Here is a 10,138-nt window from a genome sequence, read left to right as displayed (position 1 = left end):
GACGGCGTCTCAGGGGACCATGAAACACTTTGTCCAGGAGGGCCGATGAAAACTTTATATATTATTTTATTATTATATATTATACCTTCGTTTGTTTTACCTGTTTGCTGTTAAATGACCACTCTTCTTCTACGGTAGTTTCGTGCTCACTGAGCTCAGAGCTTGTGTGTGATGAAGATTTTGTCCACCGGATGTCGCTGTTTCTCCTTTGGCCTCAATCAAGTCAAACAGCATTAGCCAGCGTCTCAAAGGAAGTAGACGACCTTTCCTTTGTCTTCACGTCGTAAATATTTGTTAGAAACCAAACTATTGCTTCAGTAATTACTCTGTTCTTTTTTAAATTCCTGATCTGGAAAATTAAAGTAAGGGGGTAAAGTATTTTTAAGACCTACTTTATTTCAGTTTTGGGTTGTTTTGAAAATTTTACCGGAAGCTGCCTTAGTTCGTCGTGTGTGACGTCTGACTTGACGCCGCTGGTCCGGCAGCTGCCGAGGAGGGACCGACGCGAAGCCGACGAGCTCAGCAGATACTCGGCTCCAGAGCCGCCGGAGCCTCGCACAGCGGCTGCATTGTTTAACCGTTAACAGAGGCTGACAGAGCGGAGCTGGTGATCCGTTTCCACCGTCTCGATGTGTGGAATACCGTACGACTGGAGACTGCTAATGTGCTCGGACATATAGAACAACAAACGGCAGCAGAGGAGGACCGATGTAATTTTTGGCAGAAAAGTAAACCGCTTTAAAATGGCAACCGCCGCCCGCTCCCGGCCATCATAAACCGAGAGTCAGGTAAGGTTTTACCACCTGGAGACTCAGCAGCTGCTAGCTAACGTTAGCTAGCACTGCTCTGGTCATGAAAGTGTTCTGACGCATTTCTCTGAGCGGCGGGTGAAGTTGCAGTCTGCTCACCTTCTCGAGGACTGCGCTGCTACATGAGACGTGCCATTCTTTGAAGAGAAGGTCAGACCAAATTCCATTCAAAAATGTGGCAATCAAAGCATTCCCGCCCTTTGTTAAATTTGGACTCTTGTTCGAAGATATCTGATTACTTTTTGCAAATCATTTTGATCTGCAGTTAAATTCGGCGCATATACAACCCATCTAAATGCTGGTTACTGCAATAGATGTGAGTTAACCTTTCAGAAGTGGTTCGGGCTGCTCGCCACCGCCCTCCACGGCAGGCTGAGGGTGGGAAAAACCCCGGTAGGAACTGAAGTCGAACCGAGAGTTAAAGTTTAAAGCATTTAAAAACTTACCATGAGTAACTGCAATGGATGTGTCCGCATGGAAAAGACAGCAATGTCGCTTGAATTTTGCCTGTGGCCGGTGTGGATGTTGGCCGGTGCCTGAGGCCACGTTAAAATGCCGGATATGTGAATGGATTTTGGTCTGACGCTCTCTCCATGGGACTGAGCTGTGTTGGTTTAAACGTTGCAGCAGACAGTCTGGAGGCTGCTGGCAGCTGCAGCTGCAGCTGCAGCAGCTGTCACAGAGATGTTGGACACATTTCCTCTCAAATAATTGTCCCATTTGCTTCAGTAGTTAAAGGCGTCTCTCACCTGTTTGTCTCAGTCTGCGCGCGCTGGCCCCGCTCCTCCAGCTTCACTCTTGAACTTGTTTTCGGAGAAAAAGTGAAATGACTGAAATCATAACAACACAGACAAAATAGCAAACAAGCTAACAATCAGCTGAAACGGCGCAGTGACCTTTCACCCGATGCGTCTATGACGTCATATACACCTGTCTCACCACAAGCGCTGGAAACAGGTGGACTTCCTGGGTTGACATCAGGTTTTAAAGGACACTTTGAGACGAGTTTAACTTTCTTTGTCCCAAAGCTAAAAGCATGGAGGCAGTTATTGATGACGTTATTGCAGGGGGCGTGGTAATAAATAGATGAGGTCATCGGGACAGGTGGGAAATTGACTATTCGAAATGTGAACATCGACCAGCCAATGGCGGATAAAAGGTCGAATTCAGTCAGTCTCTCAGCAGAAAGACCCTTTTCTGAGTTTGATGTGTTTCATGTATCGGAGCAGCATTTGGCAGGTAGCAGGTGCTGATGTCCCTCCTGCAGCGTGGTGACATCACTGACAGGTGTTTTAAGATCAAGCTGATCCAAAGGTAAATGTTCATTTACATAAACTGCAGAAACGTCACTGAAGTGTCTCTCTGGTGAAGTCTGTCCTCTGCGACTGATCTGTCTGAAATATTTGTCTGAAGCTGTGAGACAGACTGACCGCAAACCAGCCGAAGCCAGTGCCTTGCTCATGGGCGGAGCAGAAGTGTCCTTGATAGAGGACGTACCTGCATTTTGATGAGTGGAAAGAAGCTGGAAGTTTCTGAGAAGTGGTCAGTTTTGAAGACCGTCCCTGTGAGACAGTACAGGACAAACATGAAGGAGAGGGTGACACTGTTCACGCCCGCCACACTGTCTCCATCAGCAGGCTGCTCGGTGAGCAGCTCCTGCTAGCAGCTCTGTGCTGTGTTGATGATGATGATGATGGTGATGATGGTGATGATGATGATGCTTCGTACTCTTCTGCGTGTCTCTGTCTTGCTTCCACTTTTCTGTTAATGTTGCTGATGAATGAATGTCCACATTCATGTAGAATCAATATCAACAGTCATCATTATGGATGAGTCCTCCTCCTCCTCCTCCTCCTCCTCCTCCTCCTCCTCCTCCTCCTCCTCCTCTGCTCAGGCTCCACCCCTCGCCTAAACCAAACTGAGTATTTCCAGCAAGTGAGAACACGTGGGACTAATGTGCTACATGTGTGGTGGGACGACCCTGGACCAGGTGTGGACTTGCTTCTGTGGACTCTAATATACCCTGAGTGTGAGCGTCAGAGCGGCGTGCTGCCGATTGGTGTGCACAGGAAGTTTGCTCTTTGACGGACAGCCGAGCGAACGGCCCGCTGTCACGCGTGAGGAAGCTAAGAGACGGTCGGGGGTGTTCTTCACTGATGATGAGAGATAGGAGTCTGAGGTGATGGTGGACAGAGGACTCTCAACAGGACATCCTCAGTGTCTGTCTGTCCTCTCTTGGACTGCACGTGGACGGAGCAGAGACGCCCCCCTCACGCATGGTTGAGGGGTGCTCAAACTGTCACACGTGTTAGCAAACATGTCGTCTGTCTGCACACGAGAAACGGAGACTGCAAGGGCACAAGGATGAACCTGAGGACTGATGAAGATGTCCTGACAAACACCTGTTTGATATTACCTGAAGTGAAAAATAAAAAGACACAGACAGGTGAATGGTGTGTGGGCAGCTGCATCATGCAGTTTTCACACTGGTCTTCTCTGCAGACGTTTTGGAGCTTCAGTTTCAGGTGAGAGCGTTTCCAGGTGTAAACAGCTCACCTGGTGAGTTCCTTGCTGGTCGGTGCTGTGCTCACCTGTGTGAGCGGCTCTAATGGAAGCTCCTCAGCTGCGGGACTCAGGTTGTCTGTTTTCAGAGGGATTCTGTGGCAGACCTGGAAGCTGCGCCTGCACCTTGATGTTTCAGCAGGTAAAGGTGTTTTCTGTCTGCTCTGGTCTGAGATCAGTCTGAGACCTGAGTTTGCATTAAAGTGAATAGATCTCCTCAAGTGATGTCACTCGAGTCAGCGTTGGTCGGTGTGGAGTCAGAGTGAAGCAAGCTGACCTGAGATCAGCTGCTGCTGCTGCTGCTGCTCAGGCTACATTAGCTGCTGCTAACATAACGCACACAGCTGGCAGAGTGAGAGCTGCATTGTGGGTAATGTAGGCGGCAGGTTTTGACCAGAAAGATGTGTGGGATCAAAAAGACGATGTCCGAGTCAAAGCAGGACTGTGTGACCTCCGACCTCTGACTGTCCGGCTCCTTGAGACCTTCAGCAGCAGCAGGGTCATTGAAAGCGTTTCTTAAAGGATCCTCGCTGCTCAGTCTGTGCCTGCCATCGTTCACTGCTGGTCTAACTGGTCCAGCACAGTAGGACCAGTCACACCAGTGCTCTGCTGCGTGGAAAGTGGGACGCAGCTGCTTTGTGGTTTATTCCTCTCTGTGGGGGGACACATGATGACAGCGGCTCCGTCTCTGCCCCACCCCCATTGTCCATGTCTTCCCCTCCCCCTCTGCATGGTGACAATGACCCCCCGGGCTTTGAAATGGAGACGGACCAATCAGACCGCAGTCTGCCGTCAAGTGACACGTCAGTTTACCCCATGAAGGATGTTTCAGGTGTTTTATTGTGGTTTTAATACGAAGACGGAGATGAATGAGCAGCAGGTACACCACAGAGACACACATGGACACAACAACAGCTGTGATTGGTCAAAGTTTGTCTGCTTATGTACACATGTATGCACTGTAGGCATGTACAGATATGTGTGGACTTGGACCTCATCAGGTCTCAGCTGGTCTTCATGGTTTCACTTCCTCTTCGTTTCATTCTTTCCTCCTCATTGTGTTTGCGTTTCCTTCCTCCTGCCTCGCTCAGCTGCAGGTTTGTTGGTCAGATCCTGAACGAGTCTCTGCTGTGTCTCTGTGAACGGGGACGAACAAAGACGTCTCAGTTTACCAGAGGACAGAGGACAATGAGACTGAAGGCGTCTTTACACATTTAACATTTAGTTTTCTACTGCCTCTGTCAGTGTTTCACAAGTACAAATACTTTGTGTGTATTTGTGTATCCTGAAGTAAGACTTGAGATTTAAAGTTTATGTCTTGAAGACTTGTCCAGAACTAAAGACATATTTGTCAGCTTGCCTCTGAACAGTTTCTGTCCCCAAAAACTTCCTGTGAGGTTTCCATCAGCAGCTCTTCATCGACACTCTGAACACTACATGACTTCATCATCATAATCATGTGACCACCAGAATAATCTGAAGCTCTTCTTGTTTTGACTTTATTTTGACTTGAAGTTGTCTCAGGTTTTAATAAAGTTCATCCAATACGATCAATTATAACATGCTAACAGACATGCTGACAGACGTGGTGACAGACATGCTGACAGACATGGGGACAGACATGCTGACAGACATGGGGACAGATGCTAACAGACACGAGGACAGACACACGTACGTGACGTTAATCCGAACATTGAGATTTTATTGACCTTCATTCATTTTGTTGATAAACTGTGTGTTTGCTTCGATATTCTGTGAACCTCAGAGTTCAAAATTACAACCCGAAACATGAAATGGTGACGTTTGGATGTCTCACTGTCTGTCCTCTGTCCCCAGCAGCTCCATGTGCCCTCGCTGGCTCTGGTAGTTCAGCTGAGCTCTTCCCTGCGTCCTGCTCGCTCTCTGCTGTGGAGGCGTCATGTCGGCGGCTCAGACCCAGAAGGAGAGCGGCGAGGCGGGCTGGAGTTGTCTGGAGGCTCTGGGTCTCAGTCAGAAGGAGCTGGTTCTGGCCGAGGCCCTGCAGATGGAGTACGACGCCCTGTCCAGACTCAAACAGGACAAGAGTGGTACGGGGACCAGCCAGACCCCAGGCTCTAGAGCTCCCAGTCAAACCCGCTCCAAGACCCCGAATCCCACCATCCATCGCCCCCGACCCACCCCTGGCCAGCCCAGTCCAGACCCTACAGGAGGAAGTCTGCTGCGGGGCCTCTCTGGGTCTGACCCCTCCTTGAACCAGCCTGGAGGGTCACAGTCTTCACACTCCATCCCAGCCAGGGTGCCCCCCCCTCAGGGAGGCTACATCAAGGAGTCCCTGTACATCCTGGACAGTCCAGAGGCCAGCAAGTTCAGGAACTGCTCAGGTTCCAGTTTCGGCGACTCAATTGAGTCTGGGTCAGGGTTTCTCCCCAAAGGCTTCCCCTCTCTTCCAGATGATATTCCCCCCGCCATCCCCCCAAGAAACCCCATCCCCCCGTCGTCAGGGCCAGAGAACCCCTTCCTGCCCTCTCGAGGGTCCACCGTCCCCCGCAACGTGAACCTGTTCACGCCAGACGTGGATCAGCCCAAAGTCACCTCAGGGGAGCTGAACTACGACAACATCAACGACTCACTGTCCCGGCTCAACGGGAGCCAACAAGCTCCTCGAGGTCGAAGGGCTAACGGGGACCAATCAGGGAAGCCCGTGGCTCGGAGTAAGACCCTCCCGCCTCAGGTTCCGCCCAGGACGTATGTCCCTGTTCCCAAGAGCAACAAGAACCAGCGGCGGGTTTCTGCAGACCCGGTAAGAACTGTGGATTTATCTGGTCACCTTGACATCCAACTTCCTGTTACCTGTGTGATGTCATTATGATGTCACCTGAAGGTTGTAAAAAGGTGCTTTTCTTTTAAACGTCGTGTTAACTTCCATCTCTTCTGAAACGCGTCTGATTCTGTCCGAACTCGCCGCCTCTGATGGTCTTCAGTTAAACTCATAACAAACATCATGACAGGACAGTACACAGTCAAGGTACTCATAGTACCTGCAGTATTTGCAAGGTATTCGTGTATTCTGTGCTGTGTGTCCACAGTTTTAGTGTTTGTAAATGAATTCAATCAATAGATTATTGATCGCTGCTCTGTTTGAGACTTCACATCAGTTTTTATGGAGGTTTTTTTTTTTCATGATTGTAATAGTTAACAAGAAACCGACTGACCAATCAAACGCTGCCGTCACAGCTTCAAAAAACTTTATGTAAACCCATCAGAAGAGCGGCCAATCAATACGACCAATGGGGGGGGTTGACCAATCACACGCAGGCATGCTGGTCGCTCTGGAAACCGGCCTCTGTTACCTGCTGAGGGAAATCAGCTGACGGTTAACTGCTGGTCACCATGACGACTAATGAGGTGAAGTGACTCCTGCAGTGTTCCTACTGCTTAATGCGTGACCCAAGCGTCACAGAGCGGCTCAGCTGAATGGAATGCGGCCTGTAAACCTGGCTGCGATGAGTCCAGGTGGAGTAACTGATCTGTGCCTGAACTGCACTGTACGCCAAACACAGACAGGACAAAGGTCCATCCAGGGTGAGCAACGAGTCCAAGGAGACATTTCAGATGTCTTTGGTTTGACCAACTGTCCAAAACCCAAATATTTAATTCACTACGATGTAAAAATCATTTGTTTTTTAAAGGATCAACAGAGATGAATCGATGAGTGTTTGACGTCGTCTGAAGTCAAGCAGACGAGCAACAATAAGACAGACTGAACTTGATTCTCTCCTGATCCGAGACACCAAGAGACAAACAGGACCACACTTCAATCACAGCCTTCAGTACCGCAGTTTAACGTGTACTCTGAGTACTGATACTCAGCTGTATGTCGTCATACTTCAGGTGTATTTGTGACACAGACAGAAACCTGAAGGCTGCTGTGGAGAGCCGACACACCGAGCTGTGTGTGTCGATGAAAAGTTATCAATTACAAAGACGCCACATCATCATGTGGAGCTCTGCTCTGATTGGCTGGCTCTGTCTGTGGTTGACAGGTGTCCCTGGCCTCCAGGGTCAATGGATTTGGATATGAACTCTTCCAGGTGTCTGAGGAGAGAGACGAGGAGGTGGCAGCCTTCTGTCACATGCTGGATGTGTGAGTAACACACACACACACACACACACACACACACACACACACACACACAGAGTACAAACAGTACAAACACACACACACACGCACACACATGCACACACGCAGTGTTAATGTGACGCTCAGCTGATGAAAAGTCATTTTATTGTTATTTTCCTCTTTGCTGTTTGTGTGGTTCATTTTTGTAAACGTGTAAATAATACATTTAAAAAAGGCCATCGTGACCTTTGACCTCTCCGCTGATGTCCACAGTACACCTGTTGTCGAGTACTGACTGAAACTGCAGTTTTTCTGTCAGTACTCTGTGTAAGTCTCTCTCTCTCTCTGTCTTTCTGCAGGTTGCGTTCGGCGTACCCGCACAGCGACCACTCGAAGAACGCCGGCTTCGTTTGGTCGCCGGCGGTCGGTCAGGAGGAGCTGCATCAGGGTCTGGGGGTCAGCGTGAAGGTCACGGTCATCAGCGAGCACTTCAGAGAGCCTCTCACCTTTACCTGCGATGGTGAGATGCCGCCCACACGTGACTGGAGCCACGATAACGATAACAGCGGTGGTGGCTGCTCCTTCAAAATAAAAGCCTGGACAGGCCGACACTTTGTTCTTTGAGTGATGACCGCGGCTCTGTGACCAATCTGAGGGCGAAAATTAGAGTTAACAACATGTCAGAAAAAATACTGTGGTGACAATAAAGTCATGAGTTTAGAAAAATGCTGTAATGAGAAATAAGTTGTAATTTTACAAAAAAAGCTCATTTAATCAACGTTATTACAAGAAAAAACTCATTTCAAATGAAAATACATGATGTTGTGACACAGAGTCACAAATCTACATAAAGTTCATAAGTTTTCAAATACGTGAAGTGAGTACAGTCGTGTGTATGTGTATTTATATGTGTATGTATACAGATTACTGGTATGCAGAGTATGCAGAGTATTTAACAGTGTCAGTAAAAGAAGTCCGAGCTCATTGGTCGAAGCTGAAGGACATTTGACCTGTGACAGTGAAGACCTGTGTCTGTCTCTGTGTTTGAGGTTCGTCCACGGTGGACCTGCTCATCTATCAGACCCTGTGTTACGCTCAGGATGATCTGGACCACATGGACGTGGACCACTACCTGCTGAAGGTGTGCGGACAAGACGAGTTCCTCCACAAGTAAGAGCCCCTGAAGTCCCACGGTCCCTGAACAGGCACGGAGCCCAGAGGTGAAGGACATCCTGTCAGCTGGTCTCAGAGACTCCACACACTGACCTGAGATCTGCTGCTGGTGAACGAGGGCTTTCTGAACTGATCTCTGAACAGATTCTGCTGTGCTCAGTCTGTCTCTGCCTGCTGGGAGCTAATGCTAACAAACAACCTAGCAGCTAACTCAGCTGATCGTTGATCTGAAGCTGATCAATGATCTGAAGTTTGTCATTGATCTGAAGCTGATCGTTGATCTGAAGCTGGTCATTGATCTGAAGCTGATCAATGATCTGAAGCTGATTGATGATCTGAAGCTGATCGAAGTTGATCATTGATCTGAAGCTGATTGATGATCTGAAGCTGATCATTGATCTGAAGCTGATTGATGATCTGAAGCTGATCGAAGTTGATCATTGATCTGAAGCTGATCATTGCTCTGAAGCTGATCGTTGATCTGAAGCTGATCATTGATCTGAAGCTGATTGATGATCTGAAGCTGATCGAAGTTGATCATTGATCTGAAGCTGATCATTGATCTGAAGCTGATCGTTGATCTAAAGCTGATTGATGATCTGAAGCTGATCGAAGTTGATCATTGATCTGAAGCTGGTCATTGATCTGAAGCTGATCTGAAGCTGGTCATTGATCTGAAGCTGATTGATGATCTGAAGCTGGTCATTGATCTGAAGCTGATCGTTGATCTGAAGCTGGTCAATGATCTGAAGTTTGTCATTGATCTGAAGCTGGTCATTGATCTGAAGCTGATCAATGATCTGAAGCTGATTTATGATCTGAAGCTGATCATTGATCTGAAGCTGATTGATGATCTGAAGCTGATCGAAGTTGATCATTGATCTGAAGCTGATCATTGATCTGAAGCTGATCGTTGATCTGAAGCTGATCATTGATCTGAAGCTGATTGATGATCTGAAGCTGATCGAAGTTGATCATAGATCTGAAGCTGATCATTGATCTGAAGCTGATCGTTGATCTGAAGCTGATTGATGATCTGAAGCTGATCGAAGTTGATCATTGATCTGAAGCTGGTCATTGATCTGAAGCTGATCTGAAGCTGGTCGTTGATCTGAAGCTGGTCATTGATCTGAAGCTGATTGATGATCTGAAGCTGATCGAAGTTGATCATTGATCTGAAGCTGGTCATTGATCTGAAGCTGATCGTTGATCTGAAGCTGATCTGAAGCTGGTCGTTGATCTGAAGCTGATCGTTGATCTGAAGCTGATCGTTGATCTGAAGCTGATCAATGATCTGAAGCTGGTCATTGATCTGAAGCTGATCATTGATCTGAAGCTGATCAATGATCTGAAGCTGGTCATTGATCTGAAGCTGATCATTGATCTGAAGCTGATTGATGATCTGAAGCTGGTCATTGATCTGAAGCTGATCGTTGATCTGAAGCTGATTGATGATCTGAAGCTGATCGAAGTTGATCATTGATCTGAAGCTGGT

General features: G+C 48.0%; 1 protein-coding gene across 3 annotated transcripts in view; it reads left to right on the top strand.

Moving 5' to 3' along the window:
• Window positions 1-466: 466 nt before the first annotated feature.
• pik3c2b (phosphatidylinositol-4-phosphate 3-kinase, catalytic subunit type 2 beta) overlaps window positions 467-10,138 on the top strand; it is a 37,548-nt gene continuing 27,876 nt past the window's right edge. For 2 of the 3 annotated variants that reach the window (XR_013077949.1, XM_076746650.1), the window contains exons 1-5: window positions 473-788; window positions 5,211-6,150; window positions 7,394-7,494; window positions 7,830-7,990; window positions 8,520-8,640. Coding sequence is in view for 2 of the 3 variants with exons in the window: in XM_076746650.1 (XP_076602765.1) it covers window positions 5,290-6,150; window positions 7,394-7,494; window positions 7,830-7,990; window positions 8,520-8,640 (1,244 nt within the window). In the remaining variant the exon portion in view is untranslated. Of the gene's footprint in view, window positions 789-5,207; window positions 6,151-7,393; window positions 7,495-7,829; window positions 7,991-8,519; window positions 8,641-10,138 lie in introns of all 3 variants that reach the window. The other variant, XM_076746659.1, reaches the window with a different exon arrangement.

The sequence above is a fragment of the Chaetodon auriga genome, chromosome 2 (assembly GCF_051107435.1).
Source record: "Chaetodon auriga isolate fChaAug3 chromosome 2, fChaAug3.hap1, whole genome shotgun sequence".
In the NCBI taxonomy this organism is placed as follows: Eukaryota; Metazoa; Chordata; class Actinopteri; order Chaetodontiformes; family Chaetodontidae; genus Chaetodon; species Chaetodon auriga.
The sequence above is the reverse complement of the archived record's forward strand: the minus strand, read 5'-3'. Positions and strand labels throughout refer to the sequence as shown.